The sequence below is a fragment of the Myxine glutinosa genome, chromosome 9, assembly GCF_964187855.1.
Source record: "Myxine glutinosa chromosome 9, kmMyxGlut1.1, whole genome shotgun sequence".
Lineage (NCBI taxonomy): Eukaryota > Metazoa > Chordata > Myxini > Myxiniformes > Myxinidae > Myxine > Myxine glutinosa.
The window spans coordinates 103,550,366-103,570,416 of record NC_136269.1 but is presented as its reverse complement, the minus strand read 5'-3'; the positions used below and the strand labels follow the sequence as shown (position 1 = coordinate 103,570,416).

Here is a 20,051-nt window from a genome sequence, read left to right as displayed (position 1 = left end):
CATACATTCCTTCCATTTGTTCATCTTTTCCTTCAGTCCATCAATACTTTCCGCAATCAACACCAGATCATCTGCATACAACAACTCCCACGGTAAACCCTCCTTTACGTTCTGAGCCAGCACCTCCATCACAGCTACAAATAGTAGTGGACTTAGTACCGACCCCTGATGCACTCCCACCTTCACCTCAAACTCACCACTGTTCCCGTCCTTACAGCTGTGCACGCTCTTTTGTACATTGCCATCACTACTCTGATCAACCATTCCTCCACTCCGAACTTCCTCAATGCCCATGTCAATACTTCGCGTGGAACCCTATCGAATGCTTTCTCCAAATCAACAAACCCAAGAAACAATTTCTTCCTCTTCTCCATGTACTTCTCCTGCAACTGCCTCACAATAAAGAGCACGTCTGTCGTTCCTCTTCCTGGCATAAATCCAAACTGCATTTCGTCGATCTTCACCTTCTTCCTTGTCCTCCTCTCCAACACCCTTTCCAATACCTTCATTCCATGCTCCAATAACTTTATCGCTCGGTACAAGCCACATTCCAGAGGGTCACCTTTCCCCTTGTATAGAGGGAAGAAGGTACTCGGTTCCCAATCCACTGGAATACGGCCTTCTTTCACCACCATATTACAGATCTCTGTCATTCTCTTCACACCCCAACTTCCTGCTGCCTTCAACATATCTCCCACAACTCCCGTCGACCCTCCCACTTTTCTACTCTTCATTGCTTTTATCGCTTCCTCAACTTCCTTCTCAGTTATCTTCTCTGCCGGTCTTAAACTGGGTTACTCTCTACGTTGCCATCCCATTCATTCTCTGTATTCAACAGCATTTTTCCATCTTCCTTTAATTCCATCTGGATCCACAACGATTTGTCCTACTTCATCCTTCAAGCAACTCACCCCCATCACATCACACCTCTCTTTCGCTATCTGCTTTGCAATCCTGAATACCGCTCTGTGAACCTCTTCCGAATCCAAGCATTCTCCGAACATTTTCCTACATGACTCCTGTGCCTTTGTTAGCTCTTTCTTTGCAGCCTTCTAACTTCCATGCGCTGCCTCTTCTGCCCCCATACCCTTCGGCTTCTGCCACTCCTTGAACTTCTTCCTCTTCTCGTCAATCTTCTTTCCAACTTCATCCCACCACCATGTTTCCGAGTGCCTCGGTGGTCCTTTTGTCCATCCACATACCTCACCAACGGCTCCCAACAGACTAGCTTTCATTGACATCCAACCACTTTCAAGCTCAACCACATCAACCTCTACCCTACTCAGCCTCTCTTTTAATGCCTCTCTTACTGTCACCTCTTTCAACCTCCACACCTTCATTCTCGGTTGGTACTTCACCGCCGAGCTCTCCTCGCACCTGTCACCCTCATGTCGCAGACAACCAAGTGGTGCTGTGAAACAGCCTCCTCCCCCGGGGATCACCTTTTTGTCCCGGAGGTGCCCCCTATCTCGACTACGCACCAGCAGGTAGTCAACGGTTGTCGTCGACCCACCTGACGTGTATGTAACAAGCTTATTAGCCTCTTTCTGGAACTGAGTGTTACAAATCAACAAATCAGCTCCATCAGCAAACTCCAAAATCCTTTCACCATCTCCATTTCTCACACCATATCCGTAACCCCCATGAACTCCCTCAAAACCGTCCATACTCCTTCCCACATGTCCATTTAGGTCTCCCCCTACCACAAAAACGTCCTCATCTTTCACGTTTTCCATCAGCTTCTCTATCGCACACCAGAACTTGTCCTTCTCTTCATCGCTCCGACCGACCTGCAGAGCATATCCCGAGATGACGTTCACCAAGAGCTTTCCAATCATCATTTTCATCATCATCAACCTATCACTCACTCTAGTCACACTCACCACACTGTCTACAAACTCCTCAGAAAACAGGACACCAACACCATTCACGCCCTCTGGGCACCTTTGCCACACAAACTTGTATTTCTGTCACTGCCTACCCTTCACCATTCTCACACCACTTCCCTTCCATCTCTTTATTTATCCTGTGCGATTTAGAATCCTGTGCGTGTTTAGAAAATGAGAGAAATTCTTCTAATTCTGCCATTTCGCACAAAATCACGCCCATGGTTATAATCTATAAATTAACTAATCAAGGTACAATTCACCAAATTGTATTGTACCTTTAAAAATTAGTATTTATAACGACCTTGCAATTGGTGATGTTGATTTAACAAAAAAATCTTTAAATCTGCAAGTACAACTTTGTAATTTCTCTCAACGTCATACTCATAACGTGAACGCTAGACAGTGACTCATAGCGCCACAGTGACCACACGTCACGCACAGGTACCGTGGCGTCACGCACAGGTACCGTGTCGTCACGCACAGGCACCGCGTCGTCACGCACAGGCAGCGCGTCGTCACGCACAGGTACCGCGTCTTCACGCACAGGCACCGCGTCTTCACGCACAGGCACCGCGTCTTCACGCACAGGCACCGCGTCTTCACGCACAGGTACCATGGAGTCACGCACAGGTACCATGGAGTCACGCACAGGTACCATGGAGTCACACCACCGAGTCACGCACAGGTACCGCGTCGTCACGCACAGGTACCGCGTCGTCACGCACAGGTACCGCGTCGTCACGCACAGGTACTATGGAGTCACGCACAGGCACCACCGAGTCACACACAGGTACCACCGAGTCGCACACAGGTACCACGGCGGCACGCACAGGTACCACGGCGGCACGCACAGGTACCGCGTCGTCACGCACAGGTACCATGGAGTCACGCACAGGCACCACCGAGTCACACACAGGTACCACCGAGTCGCACACAGGTACCACGGCGGCACGCACAGGTACCACGGCGGCACGCACAGGTACCGCGTCGTCACGCACAGGTACCGCGTCGTCACGCACAGGTACTATGGAATCACGCACAGGTACTACTGAGTCACGCACAGGCACCACGGAGTCACACACAGGTACCACGGCGGCACGCACAGGTACGACGGGATCACACACAGGTACCACGGCGGCACGCACAGGTACGGCGTCGTCACGCACAGGTACCACGGAGTCGCGCAGTTCGAATGTGTTTGTGAAGGTGAGGCAAAAGCCTCCGCGTGCCATCTTGTGGGCAAGTCAGAATACTGAATAGCAAACACTATTTCGAATATCGAGACGTCCATTGGTTGAAAGTTTAAAAATCGTATATTTAAAGATGGATAAACAACTGACGGTCGGAACCACCGTGACTGGTTCGTGGTTCTGATCAAAGTAAAACGTCCACACAACAACACGACTCATTTAGTGGTCACGTTCGATCGACACATCCGAATGCAGAGGATTCGAAACAAAAGTTCTCATGGAGTCATGGACCAACTTAGCAACGATCGTTGTACTAATAATAATAATAATAACTTCCTAGTCAATCTGCTTACCTTTTTAAAGGGCGACAACCACCACGAAGTAGCCATACACGTGTACAAACCTCATCACTCACCGGCTTACGTGTGGCGCACCACATCTGGGACCAACCATCGCAACCTCCCATCAATGACCTTATAAACCACTCGAATGACCCGGAAACAAATGGCCGAGCTGGTCAATATGGGCTCGTGACCCCGGTGACCCGAGTCGCCACGGATGTTTGTAGGTGTTGGGGTTTTAAGGTACTCCCATCCAAGTTGAATACACTTAAAAGGTTATGGGTGGGGTTGGGGTTAGAGGTCAAAGGTTAAAAAAAAAAAACTTTTTTTGTTTCACGAAAAGGTATCCAGCCAGGTAGAGTCGTGAAGTTTAATTGTTGCCAAATTCCAGCACCAGCCCATCAGACTCGCACAACTTGCTCATAAATCCAAGATTCGGCCTCACTCACTACAAACTGAGGACCTGAAGATCTTAAACGAACCACCTTAACCGGTAAGCCACGACCACCAAGCACCATCTTCCCCTCCCCATGTACCAATTGTACCATAGAAAACCTGGTCTTGTCTTCACGGTTAACGTGGCTGCCTTGAGATCTTAGGGTCCTGAGTTCGAGCCCGTCAGCCGTTGAATTAACGCCAGGTGGGTTGACTCAGCCAGTCATCCTTCTCAGGTCGGCAAAATGAGTACCAGCTGATTGGTAACAGGGGGCACTGCATCAGCGACACAGCTGCACCTCCAGAAAATGATTGCACACGAACCATCCCGGCCTATTTCAATCAATCGATTTATGCTGGATGAAGCAAGGAGAATTCTACGAAGGGTTAAACCCCAAAACGTCATCTTCTCCATGCTTCCGGGGCAGTTATGACAACACTAGCCTGGTGCTGGCTTAGCGGTTAGGGTGCGGCTTGGGATCCTCGGATCCTGGGTTCGAATCCCGGTCGATTGCTCAATTAACACAAGGGGGTTGACTCAGCCTGTCATCCTTCCAAGTTAGCAAATTGAGTACCAGTTCTCGAGTAATTAGGGCACTGCATCAGCGGCACAAACGCACTTCCAGATTAAATGATGCACCCAGCAGCCACAGGCTGTATACGCTACAACACAAATCAACATTGTCCACGTTGTTTTGCCAAAACCACGCTTCATTTGCACAGTTCATTTGAGGTTCGATAATTAAACGAAATTTCCGTTTTGAATAACTTTCGTTTCTTCGACCCCAAACTCAACACACTATGACAATGCCATACAAGATGGTGGGAATTTTTTTTTTTTTTAAATAATATCGTAATGTATAGAACCAGCCACCTTTAGTGGCCATTTTTTCCCCGCCGAGCGAGGGTTGGCCTTTTTCGGGCACCGTGGTCCCCTTTTTGAAGGGGTTTTATGGCGGGATGCCCTTCCTGCCGCCAACCCTGCTAGTTGCCTCTTGCGACACACAGGGAATCACCAGTGAACTGGTACTCAATTTGCCGACCTCGGAAGGATGACAGGCTGAGTCAACCCCCCTGGTGTTAATTCAACGATAAACCGGGATTCAAACCCAGGATGCTAGGATCCCAAGCCGCACCCTAACCGCGAAGCGAACACCAGGCTTAATATTGTACTGTATGCACATCAATTAAGAGATACTTTCTCAATAATGCCATATGTCCAATCAAAGTTCCACATACTGAAAACTACCTGCCGGGTCCTACTTCAAAATGTCGCAGCATTCAGACAAACAAAATCGACAGAGAAAGATGGTGAGAGTTGTTGCATTAACAAACTTTACAGTCAACACATCATGCTTTTGAAAAATGTTTATTGAGTTCACACAAATATGTACAACAATTTCATCGTTAGGGCTTCACTGGCGTGGAGTCGTGCGTTTGTTTTGCACATGGTGCAAGCGGAAGGCCAATGGCGGCCATGCGAGCACGATGGGCCTTGGACGGCCGCTGGAAGGCACTGGCCTCAACCCTCAAGAAGTGCTGCCTTCCGCTGACGTACAGACGATTGGCAGCATCGGGCAACCACAATCTCGTGGCAGAAGGGAGCGAACCATTCTGGGGAGTTGCTTCATCCGGGAGCTCAGCACCTGGAGAAACCTGCGGCGTCTCTCGTTTGTCGGATGATTTCCGGGAAATGGTCACAGCGTGGGCAAACACAAACGCCGTCATGAAGGCATCAAATCCAGCGCGGTGGCTACCCCCCAAACACGCATCATTACCACTGTGCATGCCAACCGCCTCACAATTCTCTTTACTCGTCTCGTCTTTTTGCATTTTTGGCAAATCAGCTTCAAATTTATCCACTTTCAAATCAAGATCATTCAGATTGTTGTCGTTTCCTTTGCCACCTTCTTGTGGTTCCATTTTATCAACTTCTCCTTCGTGCTCAACAACTTTCTCTGCGCTCAATCCATCCTTATCCACAGGTACCATAACTTCGGTCGGCCCGTCTTCCACATTCGCACCAGGCTCAATTTCATGCTTTCCTATTTTTGCAGTCAGGTGCGCCCCCCCTTCAGAACGGTGACGTTTCTTCCTCACTTGTCGCTCTCGCCGCCGGCCTTTTACCTCGGCCTCGTCCCGGGTGATTGCACGGTCCGTGTCATGGGAGAGCAGGCAAGATGACTCTGGACAGAAGCCGTAATTCTATGCACAACGAGAGCAGAGTATTGGGCATTGTTATTGTCATATTATTGAAAAAATAAAACATTTGTGACGATATTATTTTTGTAAAAACAAACTGAAAAATCTAACATGAAGCACAATTGCTATTACAAACCATATTTATGGAAGCTTTTCCAATAAATCAATTAATACAAATTTAATAAAAACAATGGCAGAGATGAACTAGATGGTATTCATAGAATACTTACCCTGCAGTCAACTTGGTGAGAGCCAACTCTTGTTTTTGAAGGATTTTGTTTTTCTTTGATCTAATATGGCTGCCAGACTAGGTGTTGTCCCTGTCGACTTATGAGGTCATAATGAAGGCACCAATGACGTCATCGTTAACACCACTTATTCTCCATGTGGGGCTATTTACAATGAGCCACGTTTCAATTTTTTTTTTCCCCATGTTGCGGTTTCAGAGATATAGAGGTGCAAAGTTTTTCCAAGATGGTGCCGGTATCACGTGATCTATGACATCATAATTATCACTAAAATTCTGCAGGTGGAGGTGCTCCTATGGTGAAAATTTCGTATCAATCAGACCAACAATTGCGGAGGAAAAAAATTCATACTGATCGGATCAAGCATTGTACTTGTCGAATTTGACGTCATAATTAAGGTACCGTAGACATCATCATTAACATATCTTATTCCCCATGTGGAGTACTTGACAATGCACCATGTTTCAATTCTTTTCCATTGAGTGGTTTCAGAGATACAGAGGTGCGAAATTTTTCCAACATGGTGCTGGTATCACGTGACCGAAGACATCATAATTATCACTAAAATTCTGCAGGCGGAGGCGCTCCTATGGTGCAAATTTCGTATCAACCGGACTAAGAATTGCGGAGAAAAAAAAATCATACTGATCGGATCAAGCGTTGTACTTGTCGAATTTTGACGTCATAATTAAGGTACTGATGACATCATCATTAATATATCTTATTCCCCATATGGAGTACTTGACAATGCACCATGTTTCAATTATTTTTCATAGAGCGGTTTCAGAGATATAGAGGTGCAAATTTTTTCCAAGATGGTGCCGTTATCACGTGACCTATGCCACCATAATTATCACTAAAATTCTGCAGGCGGGGGCGCTCCTATGGTGAAAATTTCGTATCAACCGGACCAACAATTGCGGAGAAAAAAAAATCATACTGATCGGATCAAGCGTTGTACTTGTCGAATTTTGACGTCATAATTAAGGTACCGATGACATCATTAACATATCTTATTCCCCATGTGGAGTACTTCACAATGCACCATGGTTAATTTTTTTTTCCCATGGAGTGGTTTTGGAGATAGAGGTGCAACGTTTTTCGATTTTTCCAAGATGGCCCTGCTATAACATCATACAACACACACAACAACATGCATTTTAAGGCCATGTTCCCTGCTAGAGCGGGGGTTAGCCTCATGATGATGTATGATGATGATGCTATAATATGATGGAGGATGCTATAATATGCTATAATAATAATATAATATTATAATATAATATAATATAATATAATATAATATAATAATATAATATAATATGATGCTATAATAATATAATATGATGCTATAATATAATCCTCATATGATGCTATAACATCATAATTATCATTAAAAAAATTCTACAGGTGGAGTTGCACCTATGGTGAAAATTTCCTGTCAATCAGACCAACGGTTGCAGAGAAAATCATATATATTCTGTGCGGACAAACAGACAGACAAAGAAACGGACTCAAATGCAATACCCTCTCCTCAGGCGAGGGTAACAATGGCATCCTGTGCACAACATTCTCTAGGCTGGTGCTAATAGATTTCAAAACGGTGTGTAGGAATAAAAACTCATGCTCCACTGGATTCCTTACAGCAAATCGCTTGCAGAGTGCAGGCATCTCCGGTCCCTCTGGTTCTCCATTTAAGGGAGGTGGTGAGCAGAAGCGAAAATCGATGTTCGGTGAAAGTGCTTGGGGGAAGTTTCCAAACTCTACGTTCAGCTTTTGGATATCTCGTTCATCATGCCCTGCAGTCCCGTTGGCCTTGGCGTTACGCCGAACATTGTCACGCTTACTGAGCAGAGGCCGTAAGATGGTCGACGAGAGGGCAAGGAGAATGAAAAGAAATTAAATAAAGTGAGAAACTTGATTACGAAACAACAAACAGTAGCTGTAGCACAACTTCATCAAATAAGAAAAAAAATAATCCTCCAAATTACCAGCCTTACCACTTCCTGTAGGCATATGCCAAATAGGAGGCAGACAGGCCGAGTGTCGTCTCTGCAATGAACTTGGTATCGTAGATACCAGCGGGGAAAAGGCTGACGAGGTCACACATGAAGGCCTGAAAGGGCAGAGTGAATAAGCAATCTTAGTGACGACACTGTATCTTATACAGCCGAAGCGCCAAGCTCCTGCAATGCATGACAGACTAGTGGTTAGTTTTTAGCTCACCTGCAACGAAGTTCAGGGGAGCTTATGCAATGGCGCGTCGTTGGTCCGTCAGTCCGTCCGTAAATACTCGCAACTTCTCCGAAACCGCTGAAGTGATTGTGACAAAACTTGGCACAAATGATATTTGTTGTGTTGTGACTAAAGTTTGCTTGCTTTTTCCTCTGAAACTACACACACTATTTTGATGAAACTTGCCCACAACCTTCATCCCCCATGATGTACTGAAGTTTGTTCACGGCACAAAGAAAATCGAAGTCTAAGGGAGTCTACGGGGGGGAGGTCAAAGTGGGTCCAAATTTGACCCCCTCAAAATAGGTATTTGCTTTATTCTCAGAAACTACACACGCAATTTCGATGAAACTTCACCGCAACCTTAATCACCCGTGATCTACCAACGTTTGTTCAAGGCATTAGAAACATTGGCGTCTGAGGAGGTATATGGGGTTGGGGGAGGAGCTGGAGGGGTTGCCCCCCAAAATAGGTATTTTTTTGTTTGTTTGTTTAAAGTCTTATGATTACGTTAGTATGATTCTACATGCTGCCCTGTGTTCTAGCAACCATTGAAATTGGTTTAAAATACCTTTAGTCAGTGCAGTATACTGTTTATTCTACCAGGTGAGCGCCAGGGGTACTGCCCCCTATGTTTCATCGTTGCATTCCACATGTCCAGCCGAGTGCTTTCTGGTGGTTGCGGTTGTTGTTCTTGTTGTTTTGTATGCAGCTTGTGGCTGCTGGTTGTATCATTTTCTGGAAGCATGGTCATGCCACTGATGCCGTACCCCTATTACCAGTAAAGCAAGCTGGTACTCATTTTTCCAACCTCGGAAGGATGCTAGGCCGAGTCAACACACCTGGTGCTATTTCAATGGCACAACAGGGGCTCAAACTCAAGACCCTAAGATCTCAAGTCGGAGCCACCTTATCCATGAAGCCAACACCAGGCTTAGTGGTTGCGGTGATAGGATGTTGCAAATAGAGTTGAAGAGGGTGTCGTCATAACAGATCATCCGCGTACCTGTAATGTGGGTGGCAGTGGTGCATGGAAGGCGTGGTACGCGTAAGCCAGGTCGATAAGGCCATTGTGCACAACAAGTGGCCTTTGGGCACGCACTAGCTCCATGAAGAGTGCACGTGCCGAGGGGCCTTCCTTTTCCTGGAGACAAAAATAAAGCATAGATGAAATAGCAATATTATGAGGGAGAAGAGGCATCTTTCATAAACCCTAAGAGGAGATGGGTTTGTATAAAGGCAGGCAGGAAAAATCAAAAATCATAAATCTATTGATGGCATGCAGGTGTTGTTGCATCCTGGTGTTGGCTTAGCGGCTCGGGTGCCAGCTTAGGATCCTTGGATCCTGGGTTCGACCGGTCGATCGCTGAATTAACGCCAGGGGGGTTGACTCAGCCTGTCATCCTTCCGAGGTCAGCTAATTGAGTACCAGTTCACTGGTAATTCCCTGTTTGTCGTAAAAGGCGACAAACAGGGTTGACGGCAGGAAGGGCATCCGGCCGTAAAACATTGCTTCAAAAAGGGGACCAACAAAAACAACAACAACCACGGTGCCCGAAAAAGGCCAACCCCCGCTTTGCGGGGAAAAATGGCCTCTAAAGGTGGGGTTTTAAAAATTTTTTATTGATGGCATGCAGATTAAATTCTGTCAAACTCGAGTCAAAAATTCAGGTGAGTACTGTTTTTTTAGTTCACCAGGAACGAAGTTCAGGGGAGCTTATGCGATGGCGCGTAGTCGGTCAGTCCGTCAGTCCGTCAGTCCGTCAGTCCGTCAGTCCGTCAGTCCGTCAGTCAACATTTGAAACTTCTTCTCCGAAAACGCTGAAGCGATTGTGACCAAATTTGGCACAAATTATATTTGTTGTGTGGTGATAGAGTTGGTTCACGGCATTTAAAAAAAATCAGGGTCTAAGGGTGTTTACCAGGGTCAAAGTGGGCCCAGGTTTGACCCCCCAAAATAGGTATTTGCTCTCTTTTCTGAAACTACACACACAATTTTGATGAAACGTGACCACAACCTTCACCGCTCGTGATGTACCAGAGTATGTTCACGGCATTAAAAAAAATCTGCTCCTTTGGGGGTTTACGGGGGGGGGGGGGGGGGGGAGGGGAGGGTTGCCCCCCAAATTAGGTATTTGCTTTCTTCCCAGAAACTACACACACAATTTCGATGAAACCTTTTTCTTTGTTTGTTTAAAGTCTTATGATTATGTTAGTATGAGTCTACATGCTGCCCTGTCTTCTAGCAACCACTGAAATTGGTTTAAAATACCTTTAGTCAGTGCAGTATACTGTTTATTCTACCAGGTGAGCACCAGGGGTATTGCCCCTTTGTTTTTATTTCTGTTGGACTCAGATGATAAAGACTTTGCTTTGAAGGACAATGACATCACTTGTTGATTAAAGTAAATTATTTGTGATGGTATGAAAAGTTCCCATTAGCAATATTTAGGAGCAAGAAGAGCCAGTGTGACATGGTAAATCTTGCTTGGATGGACAATATTGACGACGCCCAGTAGACTCGTAAGATGGTAAGAAGCCGCAAGGTCACACCCTCTAGTAAAATAAGGTCGATAAGACCCAGACTCCTAATACAGGCTGTTTGAGTACAACCTTGTCCTCTTTGATTAAAGAGCTGGAAAAAGAGGCAGGGATTATTGATGTGGTAACTTGTAACAGCACAAGGATCATAGATCCTCCGTCATGCAAAGTCATAGACCCCCCCGACTGTACATCTTCCGTCGTACAAAGTCCTTCTTTGTCACACCTGAACTCCTATTCACCTACAAGGCTTTCATCTGCAGCTTGATGGAGTACTGCTTTCCCTTCTGGGCTGGCTCCCCTGCCTCACACATCTTGCTCAGCTTGACGCTGTGAAAACCAAGAAACCTTCAAGATTAATGGAATCGCCTGCGATGCTGTCGATACTATGGGTCTAACACATCGCCATCACAAACAGGCCGATATTCTCTCTGTGTTCTACTGCCTCCTTTCTGGTCTTGCACCCTTTGCTATTTCAGTGCTTTGATCCCTCTCCACTTCCCCAGGATTCCACAGGGTTTGCATGGTCCACCATCAACCCATACTGGTGAAACGTCCTAAATCCAGGATTACGGCTCACCTCCACTCATTTGTTCCTCTTTTTTCCCCACCCATGGAACCAACTTCCACATCCTCTTCAATCTCATTCTTCCCTCCAGGTCGTCAAGACAGCTGTTCACCACCATCTCAGATCATCCACAATCCAAAACCATGATCTGTAGTACCCTAGTTAACCTCCGCTCCTCCACCCCATTCCTGCTCCTTCCAAATTTCCAGTTTTTCATCCTGAGAGTTCCCTTCTGTATCCACCCTGTCTACCCCATGTATCCTTTCCTGCTCCCCAACCCCCTCAAATTCCTCCTCACACCCACTTTTGTCCACCTCCCCCTGGCTTGGCCTTCGGCTCTGCAATTTGTTTCCCCCCTCTCTGCTGTTCCTTTTGTCCCGAGTTGGTCAGTGCACGAGTACGAGCTCTTCCAAGAATCTCGACTATGTATACAAAAAAAGATGTAATGGCAAATGCTCTTGAGATGTGGGGGCAGCAGACAGAGTAGCATGGAGGGGGCTAACAGATGAGTACATACTTTCCAAACAATAGTACACTTATGGATATATTTTCACAAGCAAAAGGTTTTTGATAGGTGATAAAAACATTGTGCTGTCCGACTGGTGGAAATGTGGGGTTTTTTTGGTGACATGATGTAGAAGTGATGAGAAGGAAATATTGGTTGGTGTGCAGGTGACGGTGTACAATTAACCCATCATAAATTGGTGTACAAGAGATGAGAAGGAAAAGCTGCTTTTTCAACATGCACAGGATAAATACCTTTGGGGTTGGGGGGAAGGGGGGGGGGGGGAAGGTATGGCACTACAGTCATGTTCTTGGGGTGAAAATGACATCATAAGCTGAAATTTTGAGCACCAGCATTAGATGTGGCAAAAAGAGGTTTTTGGTGGCTGACTAGTGCATGACATTTATTTACCCACTTGACACCGTTACTTGATGTTTTATTACATTGAATCAGCCATGCATCCACCATGGAAACTATAGGGCTAGAAGCTCACCACTCCACACCCCCCCTACATTTTTGGAAGTGAGGCTAAATTAGCAACCCTACTTTGTGAAATTACTGCATTAGCCTGGGGGAAAGTGGACCCGTCCGTAATCCCGGGGGAAAGGGGGAGGGAGGGTGAACCCGTCCGTAATTCCAGGGGATGAGGGGGGGGGTGGATCCATCCATAATCCCGGGGTGGGGGAGGGGGTGGACCCATCCGTAATCCCGGGGCGCGGAGGGGGGGGGGGGAGTGGACCCGTCCGTAATCCCCGGGGGGGGGGGGGGGGGATGAACCCGTCTGTAATCCCTGGGGGGGGGGATGAGCCCATCCGTAATTCCGGGGGGGGGGGGGAGGATGAACCCCTCCGTAATCCTGGGGGGATGAACCCGTCCGTAATCCAGGGTGGGATGAACCCTTCCGTAATCCTGGGGGGGATGAACACGTCCGTAATCCTGGGGGGATAAACCCATCCAAAAGGATGTGTTCTTTGCTGGTGATAAATAAATGTGATTTTCTGGAAATTGGTATACAGGTACAGTAATGGAATATATTTCACCTCCTACTGGCAAATGGAACTGTTCTGGAAAGAGGAGAATACAAAGAGAAAAGAACAACTGCCCTGAAAAGATGTAATGGCAGAAAAATGTGAAACAAATCCATGTGTTTTCCCTTGAAATAAAAAAGGAGGTGTGGGTGGGTGTATGTGCTGGTTGTGTCACATGAAGGAAGGAGCTCCAAGTGGCAGGTCACACACACAAGACAAGAAGGTTATCCAGGAAGGTAGCATTGAGATAGTCTCACGTACTGTTGGATGCAAAGGCGGCCGATACGGGATCCCCCGACAGAACTGCTGGTTGAAGCTGAAGCCATGGTGTGCAAGAAATGTGGCAGCAGATGGGTCCATCATGTAGGGCTCAGAGCAGAGGAGGGTTACATCACACACAAGTGCACGAAATGTGTTCTCCTGGTAACACATGTTACAAACAACCAAATTGTTTAATTAGCCATGCGCTTCCTGCTGGTTACAAATAAAAGCAATTTTCAAATCTCACAACAAATGGTTCGCACTTGCAATCATAAATGTCTCTGACGTATTGAACATGGAGGCTACTCACTTCACTTGCAGATTGACTAAAGCAAGTAAGGCCCAATGCTACAACAGAGCGAGTCTGAGCAGCGATCTTCAATGCATTGTAGCGCTCCTCTAGACATCTGCAATGGAAAAGCAAGGGTCAAAGTTCAAGGTATTAGAGTTACTGTCTGAGTTAGAGTGGTTTCTACAACTACGTATAATCTAAAACAATCTTGTCAGTCTGTGATGGAAAGACTCACCAAAAATACAAAACGATAAAATTGAAAAAAAAAGAAAAAAAGATTTGTTTTGTGTACGTACAAGGCCACAGAGTAGTCTACATTACACCATGATGTTGGTGTCAGAAAATCCAATATGGCAGTATATAGGATGAATTGCACATTTCCTTGGACAGGTGGTGCACGTTGGAACGATCCAGCCATCGTTCTGACCCAGCCAAAACCAGGATTTATCTCAAAACGCTTTTGAGAGCCATTTCGGTGTCATATTTCACCAAATCACTGCAACCTTATGGTCACATACAATGAAGTGAGGCGTAATCTGAGACGCGAGCACACCAACAAAGCAAACACCAAGGGAATGTCCCTTACACGATCAGTGGCATGCAATTTGGTGCAGCAAAGCAACCAACCCATCTATGACATATGATGATCATACTTGACTGGTGTTTTTATTTCTTTTTACTTCCTCACCCCCATTCCCAGGGCCTGCACACTTAGATGCATGCATAATTACACTCACCAAAAACCCCACAAACCACAACTAGAAGAAAAGAGGCCGTGAACAGGAGGGTATCTTACTGGGAGGATGCAAGTCGTGGGTACCCAAGGGATCAGTTTGAAGACCGATATTATTCATAATTTACAAGAAACATTTTGATTGTGGGGTTATGAGAAGGTTTTTCAAATTTGCACATGGCACAAAGCTTGGAGGTGTAGGGAGATTATCAGATTCAGGAAAGTCTGGATACTTTCATGGAATAGGTAAATTATTGGCAGATTTAGTTTAACACAAGGAAATGTAGGGTGCTGAGGATGGGAAAGAATATTTAAAATTGAGATAACATGATGCAAAGAGAAAACTTGGAGTGTGTCACATGGGAGAAGGGTCTGAGGGTGGTGCTACACATGGTGGTGGGGGGGGGGGGGGGGGGCGAGGGGGTAGGAGAGCTGACAGGCCAATTCCAGGCAGCTACGGGTGAAGCTAATCAGGTTTTAGGTTGTGTTCATTGGGGGGATAAGTTATAAATCAGAAGAGATGGTTTTATCACTATCCAAATTTAGTGAGGCCACATCTGGAATAGTTACCTCCGCCACCAAAGGTGGATGGAGGTTATGTTTTCACCCCTGTCTGTCTGTTTGTGAACAAAATATCTCAAAAAGTTGTGAACAGATTCGGACGAAATTTGGCAGAGATGCAGCGTATGTGATAACGACGAAATGATTAGATTTTGGTGAAGGTCCGGATTCGTATCCGGCTACTAGAGGTTTTTAAGCGATTCTTCACCATTGGGAGATAGGGCCAAAAACGATACATAGCAGGAGGATATCTCAAAAAGTTGTGGACGGATTTGGACCAAACTTGGTCGACATGTTATGTGTGTGACAAGGAAGAAACGATTAAATTTTGGTGAAGATCCAGATCCGGATCCAGCTAGTAGAATTTTTTAAGTGATTCTTCACCATTGAGTGATATGGTCAACCAGGCGGAGGTGTGCTCTCTACTGAGTGGCATTGTAGTGTGTTCAGTTTTAGTCACCACGTCTGAGGAAGGACACAACTGTCAGAGAGAGGGTACAGCATAGCTCTACTAGATTGATTCTGGGCCTAGCTAGACTCAGCTAAGAGGAGCGGCTGAAAGACAACTTTTTACATTAGAGAGGCAACAATTGCGAGAGGATTTGATAGACATGTTCAAGATAATGAAGGATGTTGACAAGACAGGTGCAGTGGAGATTTTCACCAGAATGGACACTGACAAGACAAGGGGGCACAGTTTAAGAGTAAAGAGGTGGGAAGAGGAGAGTTAGGATGGTAGGAAGGCAGGGGGGTCTTCATGGTAGGAAGGCAGTGGTGGTGAATGCATGGAAAGGGCTGCCTGCAATAGTTGTGGCAGTAGCATTGGATAGTTTTTAAATGGAGTTTGATCAGTATCTGGAAATAGTGGGGATGGAAGGAAATATGAAGAAGTTGGCATGATTGTGCAGGTTTGATGGGCCTAATGGTCTCCTTTTGCATTGAAGTTACTTTTATTTCCTTGTACTTCCCATGTTTATTTTGATGCTGCCATTTACACGAGTCGAAAATTGTTCGCCGGAATGACGTACGATGACGTAATTAGTCTGAAGCCCTTCGGAACTGATCGTACAAGCCCAACGTTCACTGAAGTCTGGAAACGCAGTTACTGGCGTTGTGGCATTCTTATGGAGCAAATATATGCAACTCCATGCCGTTTGTGTTGCTGCGTTGTGGCAAAAACATTTTGTGTGGGGCTTTTGCACATTTTTTACAGATGTCTCAAAAGTTGTAGTTTGTTGGTTATTTTATGAAACGAAATAGAGGATCATCAAGTGAGTTTGAAACTAGAACAGCACTCTCCGACATCATGACATCGACCAATATGCCTCCACCCACATTATTACATAATTTTACATACTTGTACTAAGTTTGATTTAAATCCCTTCAGTTGTTCTGAAGTATCACATTTTTACCTAACATGACCTCTGACCCTTGACCTTTGACATCGAAATTGAATCAGTTCATCTTTGCATCATTATACATACTTGTGCCAAGTTTGCCTTACATCCTTTCAGCTGTTCTTAAGTTATCGAGGTAACAAAAATATATCGCGGACAACCGGAAGAACAGACAGCTGGACAACTCAAAAACCTAAAGCCTTCGGGGATTTGGTGGCTGCTTAAGTAATATTTTGTCCGCCTCATTTTAGTTTTAGACCCAATTCCTTACAAAAAGGCAGTCTCCTATTAAAATAGGCCATCTCAAAGATGGAGACAGGTATTACTAGCTAAAAGCCTGGTTTTAAATATGAAAGATTGGTGACCAACCAACGCATTAAAAAAAAAAGAAAGAAAATTACCAATCTTGCACTGTGGGAGGGGAAAGGGGAGGTGGCAGCATCACACATTATTAATTAGCCAAATAGTGGGTAACAAAGCCCTCCGTCACTATGAGATGTCCAAAAGGGATTTGATTGCTCAGTCAGTGTTCTGGCCTGGCCACTGCTTATTTAAGCAGTCCCAGACATAGCAATAAGACAAACAAACATACTACAAAATGATTTGCAATTGGGGGCATTGATGATGTCGTTGCCAAGCAGCAGTACAAATCAAGCAGCAGTACAAATCTTTGGAGTGCCCCTTTTCCATTACACGAGGTCAAATTTATTATAACTGTACACAACTTTTGAATAATTTATATTTCCTAGAAGCAAGTGAAAGTATTGCGTTGTGGGGTCATGACGCAAATTCATACAAAAGACCACGATGCCTTTTTGCTCAACCTTGTCATGTACACCACAAATACAACCACCAGTTTTCAACTCATTCCATGAACATAGGTCCCAAGTTTATTAATTACTAGCCGAAACCCATGGAACATCCACGGAAGGGAGGATGTGGTGTATGGATAGAGTGTACCATTATGGATGGCATAGGCGATTTGCTTGTCCGAGTAAGAGTTAGGAAGAAAGATGAGAATGAAGAGTGCGTATATGAACAACGTATTTATTGCAATCTACTTAAATGACAACGCTACGATATACTTTTGAAAAACGAATGGATTCGTAATAGGAATCGGCATAGCACCACTCTGGGATTGTCCACTCAGTGGACGGCTTGCTGTCGCCTTCGACTGTCCAATCAGTGGACGGCTTGCTTCGCCTTCACCCAGCAGACGCCAAAGAGATGGCGTCGTATCGGCAGTTAAACGGATGCTTTTGGGCCCCAACGTCGGCTAATTCAGATTTTTCGAGTATGGCTGTACGTGATAAACAAAGAGCGCCGTTCGTAGATCGTAAATCCATTAGTGCCGTGGGCATCGGGTCACTGGGTGCGGCGTAAAAGGGATAACAAAGTCGAGTCCTTACGCTATTATTATATAGATAAATGAGGGTCCACCCAATGGCATGGAGTTGCATCGATTGAACACGTGACGTGCCTTTGGCACAGGGGTGATCACGGGAGAGCAAGTCATAATGTGTGGGGCTCGGGGCCACCTGAGGGTCCTGAAAGCCTGAGGGTTTTAGGTGCTCTCTGGTGCGTTCTCAGCTGTTTTGAGGCAATTATGTCATCATTGTTTAAGTATTATTTAATAAATAAAATTGTTTAAGTCGTAAACATAAGTCGACGTATGTGCACTATGACTACAGTGTTAGTTGATCCTTTAATCCTTAGAAGTAGAGGAATCTGACTAGCACAAGGCATTTACACAATTGATCTTAGTCAGCAGTGCCAATGTGGACAGAGTTGTATGCACTTGAAGACTTTGCCTTCTGGAGAAGAGGCTTGCTGGAAACAAAAGCATGGTAGGAAATTTGTCCAAATAAAATTGTTAAGTTAGGATTGATGGTAGAGTACCATAGTCTTGTTAGAACAGCTTGCTTCGAATTTCTTTTCTTTTTGACACAGTCGAGAAGATCCTCTCTTCTTCCGCATTGCTGAGAGACAAAACCAGTATGTGCTTGGCCACCTCAAACAACACGTCAAACTTGGCAATCCCATCTTCCTGTTTCAGCTGACCTAAGTAACGAACACCAAGTCTTATCAATTCGCTGGTGGCTGTCAACCATATTGTTAGGCAGCAGCCGATAGGTTGTTGACTTGTCATGAAACTGATCATTCTTGCAAATTAACTTAGCTTTCAACATAGAGAACCTCCTGACAAAGTAGTATGCTGTTTCTCTGTTTTTGACATGTAGGACTTCAACATGAGAAAAGGGTCATACTGCGATGTGCTGCAACAAAGAAGCTTCGACAAGCTTTAGCAATAACCACTTCCTCTCATTGCGTACTTTAAGATTGCTGCTCCTTTTGTGGCACCACATCCATATTTCTTGGTGATGGCACTATATTGAAACATTTTCCTGAATAAAGGCCTTGCATGACTTACTGCTTTAAGTGGCAGATTGTGTTCCAAGATGTAATCTGTGAATAGCACCTCAGAATGAGTCACTTTGGCCATAAAGGTATCTGCATCGATGAATGAAATCATGACCTGGCACTGCTTGACCATCTATGACACCTTTAAATGTCCATTAATATCGAGGTGCCTTTCTACATCTCTTTCCTTGGTGGACTACCCTAGAGCTTGTGTTACACAACAGTAAGAATCAAAACAAGAATAGCAATAAAATAATTTAAGAGCAAATCAAAAAAATGTTACATGAGACCATCATGTGAAATTAATGAAAAACAGGTGAACATGAAAGGTACTTTTCCGCTCATTAGAGTGCAATTTTAAACATGTAATGTCCTACTTGAAGAGAAATATCCTAACTCAGTCCAAAACAAAAGTGGTATATTTACCAAAAAAAAGAGCCTTATTGTTATATCGTCAATCACCGGTTTAATGCAAGGTCATCATTGTGACCATTCTTGCTGGAATGCAGTGAATGAATGAAGCTTTTTCCGTTTTTTTTGTTGGAGTCGCCAGAAAATTGGATCCTTCGTCACTCAAAATTGAAGCCATTACCTAACATAACCTCTGACCTCTGACATCGAAATTGAATAAGTTCATCTTTGCATCATTATACATACTTGTACCAAGTTTCCGCACACCACCATACAATTTCTCACGCAAAATTGAAGCCATTACGATAGGAAAAACAGAATAAAGAAGTCACGGAATGAGAAGTACAGAGTCCATCTTACTGTGGTATTACGGCTTGCATTCACTGTTGCAAGATTCTGAAAAGCCTCATTCTGATTGGCTGCTTCACTACTTTTGAAAGAATGATTCTGATTGGCTGTTGCACGATGCATACGTTTTGCTTGGAAAAACAAGGTTCATTGGAAATCAAAATAGAGGTTTATTACAGCCTCGGCGGGTCAGCAGGGTTGGAGCTGAAAATACCACCAGATGTGGGCTGCTTGAGACAATTGCCACAAAGCTGTTCATGAGTGCAGAGGGGCAAGCCGCACATGCAAATAACTTACTGGGCCTGCAGTGCTTTCCGCGGTCCAAGTCCACTCAGCTCCTGAAAAGAAAAACATCGCATATGTTCATGGGCCAGCGGAGTTAATGAAAACAAGACCGAAAGTCTAACAGTGGCGTAGCCGGGCTTGTTTGATACTTTAGTTGAAGATA

The 20,051-nt window shown here is 45.1% G+C and overlaps 2 protein-coding genes across 4 annotated transcripts in view; both read right to left on the bottom strand.

Moving 5' to 3' along the window:
• LOC137435151 (cryptic protein) overlaps positions 1-3,661 on the bottom strand; it is a 32,339-nt gene extending 28,678 nt beyond the window's left edge. For 2 of the 3 annotated variants that reach the window (XM_068128681.2, XM_068128680.2), the window contains exon 1: positions 3,495-3,661. In XM_068128681.2, coding sequence (XP_067984782.1) covers positions 3,495-3,532 — 38 coding nt within the window. In that variant the 5' untranslated portion in view covers positions 3,533-3,661. Of the gene's footprint in view, positions 1-1,703; positions 1,791-3,494 lie in introns of those variants that run through there. The other variant, XM_068128682.2, reaches the window with a different exon arrangement.
• A 1,547-nt stretch (positions 3,662-5,208) lies between these two features.
• On the bottom strand, positions 5,209-20,051 carry TOE1 (target of EGR1, exonuclease). The gene is made up of 7 exons (XM_078784621.1): positions 19,901-20,051; positions 13,751-13,847; positions 13,441-13,599; positions 9,544-9,681; positions 8,303-8,418; positions 7,947-8,148; positions 5,209-6,060 (listed from the first exon to the last, which is right to left on the bottom strand). Exons 1-7 carry the CDS (start codon positions 19,960-19,962, stop codon positions 5,263-5,265), a joined length of 1,572 nt encoding a protein of 523 aa, XP_078640747.1. The 5' UTR covers positions 19,963-20,051; the 3' UTR covers positions 5,209-5,262.